This window comes from Bos indicus, chromosome 19, assembly GCF_029378745.1.
Source record: "Bos indicus isolate NIAB-ARS_2022 breed Sahiwal x Tharparkar chromosome 19, NIAB-ARS_B.indTharparkar_mat_pri_1.0, whole genome shotgun sequence".
Lineage (NCBI taxonomy): Eukaryota > Metazoa > Chordata > Mammalia > Artiodactyla > Bovidae > Bos > Bos indicus.
This window is the reverse complement of record NC_091778.1, coordinates 55,976,186-55,995,896: the sequence shown is the minus strand read 5'-3', so window position 1 is coordinate 55,995,896 and position 19,711 is coordinate 55,976,186. Positions and strand designations below refer to the sequence as shown.

Sequence of the window (19,711 nt, the reverse complement as noted above, 5' to 3'; positions counted from 1 at the left end):
CTTCTGCGGTGACTGGGTTTAGACAGTCACCGGGGGGCCCTTTGGTGGCTGGTTAGAGTCCACCGTCCCCCGTGGCTCGTTTATCTCTGACTCCTGGACCACATGGGAACGTCACCGAGTGGGGCAGTTTGGAAGTCTTCAAGTTCCAATGTTCTTATTGTTAAGAATGTCCGAAATTGATATTCTAGACAAACTAGATGCAGACTACATCAAGAGATACCTGGGCGACCTGACTCCACTGCAGGAGAGCTGCTTGATTCGGCTTCGCCAGTGGCTCCAGGAGACCCACAAGGGCAAGGTGAGCATCTGCCCGAGTGTGCATCCAGGCACGTGTGCAGGGGTGCCGTTGTTCAACCTGGACGCCTGGTCCTGTTCGAGTGACTCACAGTCAATGTGCCTGATGGCCGTAGGTGGGAATGTCCCTCTGGTCAAAAAGGCACTGGATCTGTGACCCCGTGTGCGGCGTCTGAGTCCTTTGTAGCGAGTTAGGATGCCCTGCTGTGTATAATTAGCTGCGTATTTATAGATGTTACAGAGAATGGCCTTAAAAATAATTACGTATCAAGTTACAGTAAAAGCAGTGTTGTAAGAATTAATTACAAATATTCATTCATTTTACTTTTCAGAAGGTTTGGTTCACAGGTTCTTCAGAGATTAACGGTTGGGCTTTGGGACTTCCCTGATGGTCCAGTTCAAGGTTAAGACTTCGGCTTCTGGTGCAGGTTCATCACTGGTCAGGGAGCCAAGATCTCATGTGCCTTGTGGCCAAAAAACCAAATATAAAACAGAAACAGTATTGTTACAAATGTTATACTTTAAAGAAAAGGTCCACTTCAAAAAAAAAATCTTAAAAAAATTAACCTGTGCTTTGATTTTGAGGTGTTTGGTAAGTAAGCCTCATAACGAATTAGCTTTTTTGTAATCTCACGGGGGACCAGTGTGGGACGGAGGCAGATCCATGTGTCTGGGTAGTTCCTGGCCTCCTGCGCTGGCCTGGCGTCCAGTTCTGCCGGTCTTGGTCTCCAGCGTCCAGTATCCAAGGACTGTTTGTATCTGTTCGCGAGAACTCACCCGCTGTGGTCAGAGCTGCCGTTGTTGGGCACTGACCGTGCATTAGACTCTGGTTTAAGATCTTTATTAAATCCTCCCAGCAGCCCCATGAACTGGTGCTATTATTATCACCTGTTGTGCACACACACAAGTTCAGTAACTTGCTGGGGGCCTTAACGTCTAGGGACTGCTGGGGTCGGGCTTTGAAGCCAGGCCACTTAGTTCTGGGACCGACATTCCCAGCCACTCCCGTGTAATGGTAGTCCTTTCTGAGAGGAGACCGTGCATCTCGGTGCTTTATTCTCCCAGGAGGGGGGCAGGTGGATGCCAATTGCATGCCCCCCTCATCTGCACCAGCATCGTGGGCATGTGGCCAGGGACGAGGACAGCCAGGCCACGGGAGACCCAGACACGGTCTTGGCCTTCTGTTTCACTCGGGGAAACCTGTCAGACTTGTCAGCTGCCAGGAGTGGAACCTGAAGAAGGCTCTGGGGTGTCAGGACACCAGCGCCGCTATCAGAGCCAACAGCACTGCTCTGCGTCCTGCGTCGCTATCGCGTGTAACACTGTGCCGGAACGCGCGCAGACCACAGAAGCTGGCGGGTTAGCTCAGTGAGTCAGAGCAGCTGGAGTTTAAGAAGTTCCTTACGCCTTCACTCTCCTTTGCTGAAGCTAAAACGGGAATAGTCTAAAGATTATTCAGACTAATAATGCAGATTTTCTAAAGCATTAAGGAAGGTATTTGTGGTAGTGGCTAATTTTAAATAGTGTAATAATGCAGCTCGCTGTCAGTAAGAAGTGAGACTTTTTAGAGTCTTATTCCCTTGGTAACTTGCTTTTTCCCATTAGCAACTTTTCACATTGCTTAGAAACATCTCTTTCTCTCAATAGATCCCGAAAGATGAGCATATTCTCCGGTTCTTACGCGCCCGGGACTTCAACATCGACAAGGCCAGAGAGACCATGTGTCAGTCTCTGACTTGGCGCAAGCAACACCAGGTGGACTACATCCTCGATACCTGGCACCCGCCCCAGGTCCTGCAGGACTACTACGCGGGCGGCTGGCACCATCACGACAAAGGTAGCCGGGACCCTGGCATCAGTACCCGTGCTGAGAGGAACAGGGGCCTCGGGTGTGCTGTCCCTCCCCTTCCCCGTGTGAAGGAGTGGGAGCCTGTTTTATTGCCGCTGCCCTGGGGGTGCCCCGCCGAGTGGAGAGGGAGGGCCTGAGGCCACTGCTTCCTGGCTACTCGCTCCCCCCGCCCAGTAGCCTGCTCCACTTCATTCCTTAATCAGGTGGAGTTTGTTTGACTTTTTAAAACTCCGAAGGCTGAGTTTTCGCAGGAGCAGAGTGCTAGTAAAGGTGCTTTGCAGTGGCTTAACCCGTGCAGTGTCTGTAACAACGCGTAGCCAGGTTTTGTACATCACAACAGGAGAGCTTTTAGCTCTACCTGGGGAGTGAACAAAACGTAACCAAGAGCAGCATCCCTAAATGAACGATCAGATGTGGGGCCATCTGGTCAGACTGCTCTGCACACGACACCTGCAGGACAGGCTTCTGGCTCAGTTTCGGTGGCAGGTGGAGTGGGGTTACTGCGGAGCCCCGCAGTGGAGGTGCGTCAGTGCGCGCGGGTAGAGCCAGAGGCCGAGCTCCGCGGGGCTCGCCTCACCCCGGCGGGGCGTCTCCAGGGCCCCGCTAATGACCTGCTCCATCAGTGGGCTTTTGTTTTCACCTTTTACAATTCTGGTGGGAAAAGACCGGGTGGGCCTCCTGTAGGCACTGCCGAAGCCAGCTGCTGCTTCCCAGAGTGGGAGAGCGCACGGGGCCCCGTTGGCCTGTGGGGGCGCCCGTCCCCCGGTTCGGGTCAGGAGCAGTGCTCACGCCGCCTGTCCTTCCCCTGCAGACGGCCGGCCCCTCTACGTGCTCCGGCTGGGGCAGATGGACACCAAAGGCCTGGTGAGGGCTCTCGGCGAGGAGGCCCTGCTGAGATACGTGAGTGTTGCCCGCTGGCTTCACTTCCTTCTCTGTCCGAGGGGGTGGGAGGGGACCATGGTCCTGTAGCCACAGCGTGTATCACTTTGATCATTAGAAAGGAGGACCTATTTATAAATTCTACAAACTTCAAAAGAGGGCCCAAAAGTTAAGAAAACGGTTTTCACTGTGGGGAAGCACGAACACAGCCGCGGGCACAGCTGCTCCAGGGGGCGTGGGGGTTGGGCCGGGCGCCCGCTCCCCCAGCCGCACCCCCAGGCCGATGTGGGTCCTGCCGCCTACCCTCGCTGTGCTCTGGGGCCGCCTCTCGTCAGGCCTCTCAGCAGTGCTCTTGCACCAGCACAGCGTGGTCCTGGCTCTGAGCGTCCTTTGTCAGGGCTGTGAGCGCCTCCTTCCCTGTCTCCTCAACCCCTCCCGGGCAGCCTGCACAGCGTGGGTAGTCCCGAAGAGAAGAATGTTAGCCTTAAAGTAGAAACGAGCAAGCAGAACCTTGAAAGGCAATGGAGAAGCCGTCGTCCCAAATTACCCACTGTGGGCATTTTGTGCCTCTTCTGTGGTGCCCAGCACTGTGCGTGTGCTTCCGTGGGCGCTCCCGCACACATGCACACAGGTCTACGGGTGGACTGCATCTGTCGGGGAAGGGCTTGTTACTCCAGCTCAAAGGGGTCCCTTCAGCCAGACTTGAGGTCGGTTGTCACACTGCCCTTTCTCTTAGCTGGCGTGTGAGGCTTCACTGTGTTGCCACTCCGCCGACACTCACCTCCGACTCTTCAGACGCGCTCGCTCTGGACGTGCCTGTGAGGGAGCGAGCTGCTGCTTCCGTGATGTGTTTTGTGTGTGCGGCCGTGTCAGGACGTAGATGGCGTAGATGGCGTTTGGCTTACACGCCTCCCTGAGGCACATGGTGTCGCCGTCACCCGCGCAGCCGGATGCAGCCGCGTCGGCCCCTTAGACTGATGGGCAACGTCTCTGGCTCTTGTACACAGGTTCTTTCCATCAACGAAGAAGGCCTGCGACGGTGTGAAGAGAACACTAAGGTCTTCGGCCGGCCTATCAGGTAGCTGCTTCTCCCTCCGAGCTTGTTTGAAATAGGAGTCACGTATTTCTAGTTGATTTTTAAAAAGCCAGACTCTGCTTTGGTTTTAGGACCAAGTCTGAGTAGTTACTGTTTTCCATGGTGTCCTAGCAGGTGGGACAGATAATCGCGTGGGGCGTGTGCTGCAGTCAGCCGCGGGGCGGCTGCTGGGTTTTGGTGCTTCTGCCCCAGGCCTTGCTGTCCTCTCGGCCTGCGTGGGTCGGCCTGTGGTAGTTTCGTGGTCCTTGGGAGTCCAGGGTCGCAGTTGCTTGGTTTTTGCTCTGCTTTTTTTGGTGCTGAGGAGGTGGGACAGAAGAAAATGATTCTCTGCTCTTAAACCAAACTTGCAGTCACGGTGGACTGTTCTGAAGACGTGCAGTGGTTCAGAGGTGGGCCCTGGGAAGGGTCTGGATGGTTGACCAGCACAGAAGTTCCAGGAGGGCAGGGACTCTGAGGGCTTTTGTTCACTCCCGTGTTTCCGGCCCCTGCCGCAGCGCTTGACTCAGTAACGTTCAGTCACACGTGTATTTAAACGCCGTACGCACGCCCCGCTGGGTCAGTAGAGGGGGCTCAGCAGGTCCAGGGCAGCACGTGCCTCCCTGGATGGATGGCTGCACCTTTGATCCTGGTTCCCTAGCCCTTGGTGGCTTTGGTATTTTGGGGATTGGTCCTATTACACGCAGCCCACCTCTTAATACAGGCAGATTGCAGTGGAGTTCATTACACTGTAATTTTGAAAACCCAGTGTATTTTTGGAAATGGACACTAGCAACTGTATAGAACATAAAAAACGAAAGCCAGTCACCCTGGGCCGTGGTTTCCCGAGTGTGCGCGCGCTGAACAGAGCTGGTCTCACCTGCAGCTCCTGGACCTGCCTGGTGGACCTGGAGGGGCTGAACATGCGGCACCTGTGGAGGCCAGGCGTGAAGGCGCTGCTGCGCATCATCGAGGTGGTGGAGGCCAACTACCCCGAGACACTGGGCCGCCTGCTGATCCTGCGCGCCCCCCGCGTGTTCCCCGTGCTCTGGACGCTGGTGCGCCTCCGCGGCGGGCGAGCGCGGGTTCCTGTCCCTGTGTGTCTGTGACTCCAAGTTGTATCACTAGTTAAGAAACGAGACAAGCGTGGAGAGATCAAAGTGTCTCAGGTTATTTAAGGGAAGAAAGTTTTCCCGAGAGTCCGCACGTCATACACTTTGGACTTTACAGAAAGAGCGTATCGAACTTGAATCCCACCCCCCCCCCCCCCCCCCCCCGATATCAGCATGTAATTTTCACTCTTGAAGTACAGACAGCAGAGCAAGTATAACTGCGTGGTCTTTTCCAATTATTTGTAGGTTAGTCCATTCATTGACGACAACACCAGAAGGAAATTCCTCATTTATGCAGGAAATGACTACCAGGGGCCTGGAGGCCTGCTGGATTACATCGACAAAGAGATCATTCCAGATTTCCTGAGTGGAGAGTGCATGGTACGTACGTACGTAGGCAGGTAACACGTCTGACTACTCACAAGGGCAGGGAAGGTGGGTGTGGTTGACACAAATGATTTTCAGAACTTTTCGTTTGGATTATTTGTCTTTCAGTTTGGGGGTTTTGGCTGGCATCTGTCTGATCCTGGGTTAAACTAAACAGAGCCATTTAGGTAATTTTTGATAACATACACATTCTTCATTGTTAAACACTAAAGAGAGCTTGTTTTAGAATCAGTGTGATTGCAGCTTCCTTTATGCTCTCAGCTTTGCGTGAATTAGATTCTTTAACCGTTTTAGAGCAGCTGTGCATTTCTTTAAAACGTTAAAAAATCAAATTGATTCTCCAAAAAGGTTGCCCCGTGGATGATGTCAGGAACACATCTTAAAAAGGGTAATTAAGGGAGCTCGTCCTCTTTTATGTAATGCAGGATTTGAAGTACACTGCATGGCTGGGTTAGCAAGCAGATGGCTCCACTTCTGCCCCTGTACTGTGATGAGTGGGGCATGTGATGAGTCAGAGAAGTTTAGCTCCTTGAAGACCGTATGGCCCCGGGGGCAGGACGGCCTGATGTGAGGGCCAGGAAACAAGCCGGGAGCGGTCCACTCGCCCTGCTGACGCAGCAGGTGACGCCAGCAGGGAGTCCACTCCCCTTCACAGTAAATTAGACTGTGCGATGTGGAGGTGCGGCCACCCTGGCTGGCTCACGTGTTCAGCTGCTGATGGGAACTTGGGGGATCTTGGGGGATTCTTGGAGGAGTTTAGAGCTGAACTCAGTTCTCAGGCCTTCAGTCCCGCTCTGAGGAGTCGCAGATGGAACCACAGTGCAGTGCAGGGAGCTAGTGAGCCAGGGGACCCCCACCCAGCTCCCCTGAGATTAAAGCTTGGGGTCAGATCTGTGGAGACACACAGACGCAGTGTATCAGAGCACGACTCAGGTTGCTCTTCCAGTTGCAGTGGAAGCAGCGGGGCTGAAGTGGGCAGAGCCTCCACTCCCCTGTGCTGTGTTAGCAATGGTAAGAATCCCGTAAGAGCAGAGATCTACCCCCATAAGAGCAGAGGTCTCCCCGCTCAGGCTCTTAAGGCTTCGGCTTGGCTCTTCTGTGCCACCGTCGGGCTGGCGTTGAGGCTGCATTCGCTTGTCTGACGCCGTCCAGCTTGCCGTCACTGCAGCGGCCTCCCTGAGTCCTGCCGCCCTGCCCGTCGGAGATGGCCGTGCTTCTTCCTGAGTAGTCACCTCCCAGGGCAGGTACCACAGGAAGCACTTGGATTTTAAGAACTCAAGGGTTCAGTCATTATATCCGGGTCAATTAGGACATTCATGAATGTGCAAATTCTAATTTAGCCTGTTTCAAGCAAATTCGAAAGGTGCCGCTCTTTATGGGTTTTTGGCTGGTGGTGTGGACTGGTCGTTTGACCTGGCACAGACACTAAACTTCCCCCGTTACTTACACATCTTGCCCTTACTCGCACATGATAGAAATAGCGCCTGTGCTGTAGAGAATAAAACTCTTCCTCACATAGCGTTTTCCTTTGCAGTACAATATAAACACCCAGTGCTGCTTACGTAAACCAGCTTCAGTAGCTGGATGCTGTCCCACACACGCACTACTGTGAGCGTTGTGGCAGATCAGCCTCAGCTTGTTCTCATTTACTCAAAGTGAGACACGTGTGTTTAAGTGGTTTTTCTCAATTATTTTGCCTAAGTAGTGCAGGGTATTTTACGACACGGCCAGTGTTTCCCATTTCCTAAGCTAGGCTCCGCAGAGTTGAGCGTGTCAGGCCGGCGTGTGGCTCTCGGGATCGGCCTCCGTGGGCACTGCTCTCAAGCCGTGTTTCCGTTTCCAGTGTGAGGTGCCGGAGGGGGGCCTGGTGCCCAAGTCCCTGTACAGGACCGCGGAGGAGCTGGAGAACGAAGACCTCAAGCTCTGGACTGAAACCATCTACCAGTCTGCCAGCGTCTTCAAAGGGGCCCCGCACGAGGTAGGGGCCGGGCTGAAGCCACGGGGCCTGGGTCTCCCCTCCCCCCAGGGGTTCTTCTGTGGTCTCCCCAGTAGGGGGTCGTTTAGGAGAATCAGATGCTTTTCCCCGACTTGCTCTTGGTCTGCACTTGGTCTGCAGTTAAGGTAGCTGTCGATGCTGGCAAGCAGGCTCTCGCAGAGCAGACCTTGGCTGCCCTTGGTCAGGGCCCCCAGGAGGAGAGTAGGCAGGCGTCTCCACGTCCGGTCCACCCAAGACCCTTGACGCACGGGGCGCCTCGCAGATCTCCCCCGGGGGGAGGTTTGTAACTTCTCAGTTTAATGTTTTCAGCACTTTCTGTGTTTTCTTGACTGGGTTTGGTTATGTACTATTTTTTAAGGAGTTTGCCCGTTTTCCTAGTCTGGTGGTGAGGAGAAGCTCACGCCATGCGTTCTCTCCTTGCTGCCTGTGGCGGTGCCTGAGCAAGGCCGGGCCTGTTGTCACACACGCGTGCGCTCTGGTGTCATGAGTGTCTCTGCACTGAGTGGTCTTAGTGCACTGAGTGGGCTCGGCCCATCCTGGGCTCCGGGCCGAGGTCTGTGGCTCAGGGTCGTGGGATCCCGCCGGGCTGAAGCTGGCTAAGCTGACCCTGTGCTGCTCCTCCATGCTTGGCCGGGGTGCCTCCCTCACCACCACCCGAGCCTCCTGGGGTGAGTGGACACGATGCTGTGGTTTGAATGAGCGGAGACGGGCTTGAGGTGCCTTACTCCCAGCCTCTTTGGGGGGAGACAACTGCATCTCAAGGATTACTTGGATTAATTTCTTACTTGGAGGCTGCGTTCTCGTCTTTGCTTAGGTCACGGTCGCGATGTCCCGGGTAGGGAGCTCAGTGTGCGGTGTGTTCTTGTGGGTCGCAGGGTTATCTGTGAGAGGGTTTCTACGTCAGAACACTGAAAACTTCGGCTCTGGTTTGAGGGTTCAGTAGGACGCACATCAAGGACGGGGGTCTCATGAAGCGAGGACTGAGTTCCTCGTCCCTGCCGTGAACGCAGGCACAAGGGGCCGGTCCGCAGAGGGGCTGGCGTTCCAAGGAGCTTGGCCCGTGGAGCCCGTGGTGTCGGTGCTGCCGCTGTGCTGGGATGGGACAGGGCTCGTGTGTGTGTGGAATCTGCTCTTTAGGGAGAGTCTGTGTAGCTACAGAGCCGAGGCAGGGAGACCACCAGAGACTGCTGGCCGGGAAGCCGGCACACCGCCTGCGGCACTCAGCGAGCGGCTTCCAGGGTGGGTGGGGCGTGGGGCTGGCTTCTGCCGAGATTTTTGAGTGAATACATAGCTTTCCACAGCTGGTTTTAATTATCACAGTAATCTTTGGAAACTGTAACTTTGATCATTCCCTGCTGGGAAGCTATACGGGCGCTGCCTGAAATTCAGCTTTTAGATTGGCACTCGACACCCAGGGCCTTCCCTACCCAGGCCACGCGGCTCCCTCCCACCACCCAGCCTGGCGGCTGCGGGCAAAGACCCCTCAGCCTGTGCTCGCCTCCCCTCCTCTTGTCCCTCCCGGGCTGTTTACTCTGGGACCTTCCTTGTGCCCCTCAGCCCAGAGCAACCCTCGGAACCACTTTTGTGCTGTTGAGCGTTATTTCTGTTTTGTATCAAGGCCTTTTTTACAGCCAGGACCCGGTAGCCTAGAATGGCATCTAAATTGCATGTTCAGGACACACAGGCTGCAGGGGGAGCTAACGGAGCCCGGAACTTGATCGAGTGCCGAGTCTGGCCGAGGAGGCCTGCGGCTGGGACCCCCCTCCCCCAGCTGAGAGGAGAGCTGGGGGGCGGTGGGGACATGCTGCCGCGACGCTGGCTCACAGGCTCATGTTCACTGTGGCAGGCTGATGCAGCCAACCTCTCCTTCCAGATTCTCATTCAGATCGTGGACGCCTCATCGGTGATCACGTGGGATTTTGACGTGTGCAAAGGGGACATTGTCTTTAACATCTATCACTCCAAGCGGTCACCACAGCCACCCAAGAAGGACTCCCTGGGGGCGCACAGCATCACTTCCCCAGGAGGGAACAACGTACAGCTGATAGACAGAGTCTGGCAGCTGGGCCGGGACTACAGCATGGTGGAGTCGCCTCTGATCTGCAAAGAAGGGGAGAGCGTGCAGGTAGGGTCCCCTGAGCCTGCCCACAGCCTGGCTTTTCTGTCTGGAGAAGGAAGTCTTAGGGCGGTGGCCGGGCGGTTCAGTGTGTCCTCTTAGTCAGGGTGATTGAGGAAGCCGAGTGACTCTCAGAAGAACTCTGCTCAGCAGAATCCATGACTTGTGTCTAGAGCCATGAATTATTTCTGGAGATGTTTTCACAGAAGCAAACAGAAGGAGGGAGAGGGCAGTCAGTGTACACGCACTGCTGGGATTCAGGAGGCTGCTAAGATGACCCTTGACCCAACGGCATTGGTCTCCTTCTAGAAAATCACTCTGAATAGAAGTGAGATAAACAAGGACATAGGGAACTGTTAACTGTCATGACCAAGCATTCTCATTTCTTTGCAGTGTTCCATCAGTTCATTTAAAACGTTGGTTAGTTATTCTGAGTGCCTGAGCTCAGAATGGTAGTTCTCGGGAGTTTCTGGCCTTTATATTAGACGCATGATTTTGCTGCCTTCACACTTTTCAGGGATAAGCCTGACAGTGTTTTGGTGGTCTTAGAAACACTGAAAAGAGAGTATTCAGTTTTAAAAATAATGAACGTTTGAAGCTGTATCACACGGTCTTTAGTTCCAGAATTAGGGGGAGAAAGCAGTTTTCACAGATCGTCATTCAACTTTAGACTGACATCCTTTTAACCCGGGATATGCTGGTAAGGTCACTAGAAGCACGTCAGAGTGTTGGCTGGCCTAGGAAAGCTTTTTAGACCCTACCGCCTTGAGGGTAAGCAGAGGACCCCCCCTGGGGGCTTCCACCCTGTGGGCACCTGCTTCCTCCTCCACAGGTGGGGGCCTGGCTGCAGGGCCCACCCCTGGAGGCAGTGTGAGACTGGCCTGATCACGAACCAGGGTAGCTGGCCCCTTCCCTCACCGAGAGGGTCAGTAATCGACGCTAGATCCGAGTGGACAGAGATGTCGTCCCCTCGGCGTCTGTCCCCGTTGTGGGGGCTCCCGGAAAGCAGGTGGTCCTCAGCTGTGCCCCCCGACTCACTCCAGGGCTCCCACGTGACTCGGTGGCCGGGCTTCTACATCCTGCAGTGGAAGTTCCACAGCACGCCGGCCTGCGCCGCCACCAACCTGCCCCGTGTGGACGACGTGCTGGCCTCCCTGCAGGTCTCCTCCCACAAGTGCAAGGTGATGTACTACACCGAGGTGATCGGCTCCGAGGACTTCAGGTACGGGAGGCCGGGTTCTGGGCCAGGGCAGCTCGTGATGTCACACAAGGGGTTGGGGACCGAGGGGAGCGAGGGGGCAGGGTCCAGCTGGAAGGCAGTTGGCGGTCACCATGGGTCCTCACACCTCCCCTTCCCGTGCTGCTTACAGAGGCTCCATGACCAGCCTGGAGTCCAGCCACAGCGGGTTCTCGCAGCTCAGTGCCGCCACCACCTCGTCCAGCCAGTCCCACTCCAGCTCCATGATCTCCAGGTAGTGCCCAGTGCTCGGAGGGGACGGCCCACCACCTCGGACCGCCGCCCACCCGCCGCCGAGCGGCCACGTTGTGTGAACTGCTCTGGCCCTCTAGGTAGCAGATAGCTCTGCAGATGGTAAATGTAGTCACTGACCCCGAAGCTATCTCGACAGGTAGTTGTAACTCTCACTTAATAGCCATAGATTTTGTATACAGTGTGCACAAAATCCAATCAGAGCACAAGGGCTCTCTTCAAAGAAAAGTAGTTTATATACCAGTTAAGAGGTTGACTTTGTCTCAAACCTGGATGCAAAAAAAAATGATTCCAGCCACCTCCTCACTGTCCCTCAGTGGATGAAGCCCCTCCTCCACCCGTCCGAGGTGACCCGCCTTCCTCCGTGGAGCAGAAGCTGCCAACTGGTCCCCTGCCCGCAGCTGGCCCCCGCCTCCTCCCTGCCGGTGGTCGACGCGCTCCGAGGGCGCTGACCGCCCTCTGGGTTCCTGTTCCTCTGAGTAGTCGCCGCCTAACTGGAAGGACTCAGGGAGCCTGTGGGTGTCCCGACCCAGCTCTGGGACCAAACAGACCCGCTGTTGTAAAGTGGGGGCTGGGGGCTCTCGGGGACCCCCCATGATGCCAGGAAGAACACCGCCATCATTAAACATTATTTTCTCTCTCCTCCCTTCAAACCTTTTGGTACTTTGAGAGCAGACTTTCTCTGTCCTGAACGTGGGCCAAGGGCCTCCTCCTCTCCTCCTGGTGTGCCTCTCTTCCTTCCTGCATGGCTCACTTCTGAGCTCCTCCACTGGCCTCCCTGGGCCCCTCACAGCCGGGTGGCGTCAGCGCCCAGGTGGTCCTTCCTGCCGCTGGAGGTGTTTCAGGGGCAGCGAGGCCCCACTCGCCATTTTGGAACGTCCCACGTTCACTGTAGCTGACCAGCGTACTCCCCACGTGGCTGTGCCAGGACCGCCTGTGGCCTGGGCAGCCCGGCTCCTTTGTAAAGGAAGTTGTGGATGTGTGTACACGCAAGCATGTGTGTCCAGGGGTGGGTAGAAACATAGTTCAAGTAAGAGAGGGTTCGATGTCCTCGAAGCAGATCAGATGATGAAGTTGGTTTGCTTTTGATTTTTTCTTTTTGATTCCGATCGCCAAGCCTGGTCTGCCTTTTTATTGGCCCATCATTTTCTCAGCTTTTTATGGGAAAAGCAGGTTTTCTGTGAGTCTGTCCAGTTGCTGCTTTGGGTCAGTCTCCACGATGAATGAAGGCATGTCACGTGATGGTGTGTGTGGCAGAGGCTGTGCTTTTTAAGAATCCGGGCCAGGAGCCAGGCACCATCTTGAGCTTGAAGAAATCCCGGCCTAAGAAATCCTGAGTTGCCTTGTTATGGATCTGCCCTGGAGGCGTTAGGTGGAGCGCTGTGAGGACCAGGGTGTGCCAGGGGCGGGGTCAGGAGGGCTGGGAGGGGCGGAGCTCCGTGGGTGTCCTCTGTGGGTGTGGCATGCTGAGACCCTCCTGCCTTTCCCTGGGCTGCGGGCCTGTGTGGAGCACAGCCGACCCTTGGCACCTAGAGGCTTGTTTCCAGAAAGCACAGTAGGGCTAGTTAGTGGATCCACACTGCTTGCTGTCAGTGCTTCCTGTTTCCAGATTCTAAGGACCTGAAGATGGTCCCTTCTCTCTTTCTCTCTCTTTCTCTGTCTCTCTGTGTCTCAGATGGCGATTTTGCTGACAGCTGCCAAGAAAACGCTTCACTCGACAGTCCACCTCAGCCCAGGGATGTTTGTAGAACTATTTGAATTGCAGCCACCCCCTCCCCCAGGCTGAAGACCAGTTCTTTTTAAGTTGACTCAGAAGTGGCACTATTTTATCCCCAGAGTTGACTGTATCTTTAAGAGTTCAAAGCACATCCCTGCACACACCTTCCAGGGCTCCCTCCGCTCTCCTGGGAGGGGCTGTGGGGCAGGTGGGCGGGGTCCCGCGCTGGGCCCGCCCTACTCAGCGCCCTGCGCCCTGTTTCAGATGCTGCTGTCGTGCCACCTTTTTCCAGCACTAACGATCCTTCTGGTTTCCCTTCTATTACTAGTGTCTTAATTCACCTTCTTTCCTAATTACATTATTTACGTATCAAATTCTGTAAATGTTTTGTAAACATATTACCTCACTCTTGGTAATACAATACTGATAGTCTTTAAAAGATTTTTTTATTATTGTCAATAATAAATGTGAACTGTTTAAAAAAAAGGCTTTTTCTTATTGTGAATGGCAACCTCCTTTGAAGAGTATGACGTTCTTAGGAGACTATAGATTAGAGGAAGGGGAGATGCTGGAGCCAGAGGCTGGTGCGGATCGAGGCTCAGTACGTACAGCTCAGTGGTCTCCCCCCCCTCCCCCCCGCCCCCCAACAGAGGACAGGCTGCACCTTTCCTCGGACTCCAGGAAGTCAAACAGGACTCAGGCTGGACACCTGATACCATGTTTCTCTTTTACATATATACTAAATTAAAACTGTTGACTAAAGAACACTCCCCAGAACACATGATCAGATGGATTAGGTCTGCATTACACATGATGCAGTTTAACATGGAATGTCAAAACAAATCAGGATTTTTCATTGTACAAAAACGCTTATGTACTTGACAGGCAAGAAGACACGTATGGTACTTTGCATTTTCACTTATCATCTGTGATGAAGTTTAAAAAGGCCTTGGAATAAACTGGGAGATTTCTTTAGTAACAAAATGGGTCCTTTCAGCAGGGGACCAGTGTGGACCTTCAGAAACCTGGGCTGCCTTGTCCCCAGCTCCTGCGTTTGGGCCTGCGGGAGGCCTGCTCTCGGTGGGAGTGCCCACAGGGAGTGCCCAGGTCTCAGGGCGGGAGCAGGTAAGGCCTGCAGGTGCCCACACGCCCGCAGCCTGGCCTGGGTTGTGAGCCTGCCCTCCCCTCCCCGCGGCATTCAAGACAAGCTCCAGTTATCAGCACCCGAGGCGAGTACTGCTGACTCAGCCAGCCTCTCCCCGAGGGCAAGACTTTTGCCAGATTCCTTCCTGCTTTGCTGTCTTCCTGGGCCCACTTTACAAGCCATTAATGTAGCAGCAGCTTCTCACAGTGGTGGCTGGAGCAACGTGAAAAGCAGGTGGGGCTGGCAGCAGCTGTCCCCTGCCTCCTGTCCCCGTCCTCAGAGCCTCTGAGAACGGGCATCCTAACAGTGGGCGGTGGGTTTTTGTATCAGGCCAGCAGGTTGTCGTATGTATTGATCCGCATTGGTGTTACGTACGTGTGAATACATATATAACATGTATATATAATGTGTACACACACTCCAGGGGCTTCCCCAGTGACTCAGTGGTAAAGAATCCGCCCGCAGTGCAGGAGACCTGGGTTCGATCCTGGGTTGGGAAGATATCCTGGAGGAGGCCATGGCAACCCACTCCAAGATTCTTTCCTGCAGAATCTCCATGGACAGAAGAGGCTGGCGGGATACAAGTCCATGGAGTCACAGAGTTGGACACAACTGAAGTGACTGAGCATGCACGGGTGTGCACACACACAGATATCCCCTGCTTTTCCAAAATTCACCTTACACCATTTTGCTTTTATGAAAGACCTACATTAACACCCATTTTCAGTAATTCTGTGAAAAAAGGCAGTGAAAATTGCGTTCAGTGTTGGTTTTGCAGCAGCGTTTACAGAGGGAGTGCACCTGAGTAGTGAGAGAGGCCCCCGCCAAGCTCCTTCCCAGAAACCACACGTAGCATCTCAACACGCAGCCACCGCAGCTTCGAACCGTGTCTCTGAGCGTCTGTGCTTTATCTCAGTTTATTCTTTGAATCTTACCAAAGCATGCTGCTGCTGCTAAGTCGCTTCAGTCATGTCCGACTCTGTGCGACCCCATAGACGGCAGCCCAACAGGCTCGCCCGTCCCTGGGATTCTCCAGGCAAGAATACTGGAGTGGGTTGCCATTTCCTTCTCCAGTGCATGAAATTGAAAAGTCAAAGTGAAGTCGCTCAGTCGTGTCCGACTCTGTGCGACCCCATAGACGGCAGCCTAACAGGCTCCTCCGTCCATGGGATTTCCCAGGCAAGAGTACTGGAGTGGGGTGCCATTGCCTTCTCTGTACCAAAGCATACCCTAAGGTAATTGCTTCTTCCCTTAATGCCATTTCGACTTAAAAAGGGTTTCATAGGATCATTGTACTTTCGGATAGTGGGGAGAATATACATAAGCATGAAACCACGAGCAGCCCATAAACACTGAGAATCCCTAAGCACCTGGATTATGGTCTTTCAATACCTTTCCTCACTAAAGAAACAAGACATTATTGGAGAAATGGCTGATTCTAGGTCTGGTACAGGAAATTTGCAAGATGAGCCAGGGACATCTTATCGAAGACGAAAGAAGTGATCAAAGACACTAGGGTCGTAGCTCAAGGGCTCAGAGGCTGACTTGAGGCTTTTACTGGTCAAGAATGCAACACGAGGGACTTCCCTGGTGGTCCGTTGGCTGAGACTCTGTGCTCCCAACACAAGGGGCCTGGGTTCCATTCTTGGTCAGGGAGTTAGATCCCCCGTGCTGCAACTAAGAGTTCCTATGCCAAACCCAAAAAGGCCCTGCTTGTCACAGCTAAGACCTGGTGCGGCCCAATAAATACATAGAATGGAACACTCAAGAGTGCAGTAAACCTCCAGCCCACTGACTGTGTTAAAATCCATGAATTCATAATTCCAAGCAATTTTCATATAGAACTGATTCCCTTTGGAGGACTATAAGGAACCAATTTAGAAAGCTGGTAGGTAAACAAGCTGAATTTATCCTGCCTTTCCTAAATGGACAGAAGCTGGAGAGCAGTACCCATGAAAGTAAGCAAGCTAATTAATTAAAGGAATAACAATAACGCCGTTTCGAATGAGTGAACAGATCTAAGCGTTCAGCATCTCCAGCTGCTCAGTTCAGTTCAGTCGCTCAGTCATGTCCGACTCTGCGACCTCATGAACTGCAGCACACCAGGCCTCCCTGTCCATCAGCAACTCCCGGAGTTTACTCAAACTCATGTCCACTGAGTCGGTGATGCCATCCAACCATCTCATCCTCTGTCATCCCCTTCTCCTCCTGCCTTCAATCTTTCCCAGCATCAGAGTCTATTCCAATGAGTCAGTTCTTCACATCAGGTAGCCAAAGTATTGGAGTTTCAGCTTCAGCATCAGTCCTTCCAATGAATATTCAGGACTGATTTCCTTTAGGATGGACTGGTTGGATCTCCTTGCAGTCCAAGGGACTCTCAAGAGTCTTCTCCAACACCACAGTTCAAAAGCATCAATTCTTCGGTGCTCAGCTGCTAAGGTCATGGAAAGAGACAACTACATATTCTGGTTTTCTGGAGACCTGCAGCCCTGTGAGTTCTTCAGCCCAGGCCAGGCTCTGGGTCTGGCTGCCGATTTGTAGGAAGTATAGAAGATGGGCAACAGCTGAACTGCACTACGGGAAACAAGAGGTTTGGGTTCTTCAACAGATAAATTGTGAGGGGAAGAAAGGAGTGGAAGTGGGGGAGTCCCATAAATTAAAGAGATTTTCACTTAACAAACAAGACCAAACTATTAACTAGAGATGCACGTAGCCACGTGATGGTTCCTTCTGGGGATGCAGCCCAGGTTATGGGGGGCGTGGGGCGATCTTTCCACCAAGTTGCGGATTCAATGTATGCTCTTCCGTGTCTCTGTTTTATCTTACGATAGTAAGGTGGTTTGTTGTTTTTTAGTTAGGGCTTTAAGTGGGTTGTTTTCCCTACAAGGAAAGTAATACTGGTTCTGTCTTCGGGAATCTCCTCCTTTCCCTGGTGGCTCAGACAGTAAAGAATCTGCTTGTGATGCAGCAGACCCCGGTTGGGTGCCTGGATTGGGAAGTTCCGCCGGAGAAGGAAATGGCCACCTACTCCAGCATTCTTGCCTGGGAAATCCCATGGACAAAGGAGCCTAGTGGGCTGCAGTCCATGGGGTTGCAGAGTTGGCCACAGCTGAGCAACTTAACACTTCTGCTTTCCTTTTATCCAGATCACAAGGTGGGGGCTGCTGGCACCCATGGCCCAAGTTCTGAGCCCAGGGGCGTACCCTGCGTTTGTGGTGTCTGTGCCCAGGACAGCAAAGCAGTGCCAGCCAGCTGGCAGCAAGTGGCAGCCGGGCTCCTGGGGTCTTCCAGGAAAAAATCGGAGGCCGGTCCCTTTAAAGTTCTGCCCCTTGCTGAGTGCTGCCTATGACCTCCCCTTTCTCTTCCTTCAAATAGAAGCAACCAGACTTTCCCACTCCAACCTTGCCTTTGGGTTTAAGAGTGCGGTCAGTCACCAGGACCCATTTTGACAGCGGCAGAGAGCCAGTTATAAGCCCTGGGGTATCCAAATTACTGAGCCTCTGTGCGCCAGCCCCAAACGCCCTGTGTCAAAGTGAGACACAAGGGCAGAGGAGTCTGGGCTCTTTCTGGGAACCTAAGAGAGGCGAGTGCCTGGCTCCAGAAAGTAGGACCCTCCCAGCTGCTCCTGTAGAAGGATCCAGATTCCCACGGAATTGTTGGGCTGCCGAGTTCTGCTCCTTCCCTTTTGCAAGGCTGGTCTGCACCCCTGCTCAGAGTCCCTGCGTTACAGTCAGGAAAACCCAACCTCAGCCCCCAGCTGGAGCCCCCTTCTGGCCGATGAAGGTTAGTCACGGCACCCTCTAGGGAATTGCGTCCGTGGGCACCACCATGTGGCCATGAGGAAGATGTGCATGCCCGTCACAGAGTTGGGCAGCGAGCCGTCTCTGCTGCTTTCATGTGTGCCCCTGGAGTCCCAGCCATGGGAGAAAACTCTTCAACTCCCACGTCTGCTGAAATCTTGCCTAGGAAGAGGTGTGATGGTTAATTCTGTGGGTCTATTTGGCTGAGCCGTGGGGCCCAATTATTTGGTCACCATACAGTTCTGAGTGTGTCTGTGAGGGTGCTGGTTTTTTTTTTTTTTAGATGAAATTAACATTTACTGGGTAGACTGAGTAAAGCAGACGGGCCCCATCCAATCAGCTCAAGGCCTGAATAGAACAAAAAGGTTGACCCTCCCATAAGTAAGAGGATTCCCCCTCCCCAGTGGCCTTGATCTGGGACACTGGCTTTTTCTCTTTTGGACTGGACACCGGCTCTTCCTGAGTCTGCCATCTGCCTGCCTTCAGATAGGAGTCAGGCCGTCAGCTCTCCTGGGTCTCCAGCTCGCCCTCTGCAGGTCCCAGGACTTGTCAGCCTCCATTATCACATGCGCCAGTTCCTGACGCTAAGCTTCTTTCTGTACAAATACACCCTAGTGTGTATATACATCCTGTGGAAACTTGACAGATTGCAGAAAGTTTGCTCCAGTCCTGGCATTGCAAAGCCTTTGACATTTATCACTGACAACAACAAACCTGATTAATCTGGAATCATCTCTCCTTGGGGTGTGTGTGTGTGTTTGTGTGTTTTGATTTGGGTTTTCCCCATCAATAGGCTTATCCTTCTTTATTTTACGTAGAATGAAATTCCAGGCTGTCAGAGCTGGGCAAAGAGCTTAGACTGATCTGAAAGTGAAAGTCGCTCAGCCGTGTCTAACTCTTTGCGACCCCATGGCCCATACAGTCCATGGAGTTCTCCAGGCCAAAATACTGGAGTGGGTAGCCATTCCCTTCTCCAGGGGATCTTCCCAACCCAGGGACTGAACCCAGGTCTCCCACATTGCTGGCGGATTCTTTACCAGCTGAGCCACAAGCTCTTACAGCTTAAGAAGGTGCAGCCCAGAGGAGGGAGGGGGTGCTCCCTGAGCAGCGGCCATGAGTCCAGCCAGGAGCTCCCACAGCCCCGGTTCTCACCTGCTTGCTGTCACTGATGATAAAATGGGAGGAAGCAGGTTATCTCTTCAGGTCGCTGTCAAGATACAGCCAGCAAGTGGTTATCAGAGCCGGTCTGCCAATGCGGGGGTGCAGGACAGCTGGGACACTCCAAGGACTTGGGGACCCAGCCGGGGCCCAGGTCTGAGGAGACACCAGTACCTGCGGGGGAGGGTTCACTGGGAGAGGGACGAGCTGGGCATCGATGGAAGACAAGCCGCCGAAGGCGAGATCAGAAGGCAGGGCACACAAAACAAGAAAGCTTTGCAGCACCGTCTCTTCCCATTTCAGGGAGGAAATGAGAAAGCCACAGGGGTGATTAGATGTCCCTGACTGTCCCCCTGCTCGGCCGCCCGTGGAAATGGAGGACAGACAGCCTGCTGTGGAGGGAGGTGGCTGCCGGGGACAGTTGCTCCCAGGCCTTCCAGCACCTTCTCTCTGTCCACCCCCACCCATCACCCTCTGTGCGGGGCTGAGCACAAGGCCCGGGGTGGGGGGCACAGCTCCCGCACTCACAGTGGGTGGGTGTGTGCTTGGCCCACGGCTCTGTCCCCGCCAGGGCCAAGGACAGTACCCACCTCAGGGCAGACACCCCAAAATATCTATGCAGTGAAAGTGGAGTTCTCCTCGCCTCTGGCCTTGTGTGTCTGCTAAGCCATCACAGTCGTGTCCGATTCTGCGACCCC

General features: G+C 53.9%; 1 protein-coding gene across 1 annotated transcript in view; it reads left to right on the top strand.

Moving 5' to 3' along the window:
• SEC14L1 (SEC14 like lipid binding 1) overlaps nucleotides 1-13,397 on the top strand; it is a 49,420-nt gene extending 36,023 nt beyond the window's left edge. Inside the window, exons 7-16 of the mRNA XM_070774010.1 lie at nucleotides 189-298; nucleotides 1,942-2,131; nucleotides 2,955-3,043; nucleotides 4,030-4,100; nucleotides 4,981-5,152; nucleotides 5,453-5,587; nucleotides 7,437-7,571; nucleotides 9,463-9,714; nucleotides 10,749-10,927; nucleotides 11,076-13,397. Of these exons, the coding sequence (XP_070630111.1) occupies nucleotides 189-298; nucleotides 1,942-2,131; nucleotides 2,955-3,043; nucleotides 4,030-4,100; nucleotides 4,981-5,152; nucleotides 5,453-5,587; nucleotides 7,437-7,571; nucleotides 9,463-9,714; nucleotides 10,749-10,927; nucleotides 11,076-11,181 (1,439 nt within the window). The 3' untranslated portion in view covers nucleotides 11,182-13,397. The remainder of the gene's footprint in view (nucleotides 1-188; nucleotides 299-1,941; nucleotides 2,132-2,954; nucleotides 3,044-4,029; nucleotides 4,101-4,980; nucleotides 5,153-5,452; nucleotides 5,588-7,436; nucleotides 7,572-9,462; nucleotides 9,715-10,748; nucleotides 10,928-11,075) is intronic.
• The last annotated feature ends 6,314 nt before the right edge of the window (nucleotides 13,398-19,711 follow it).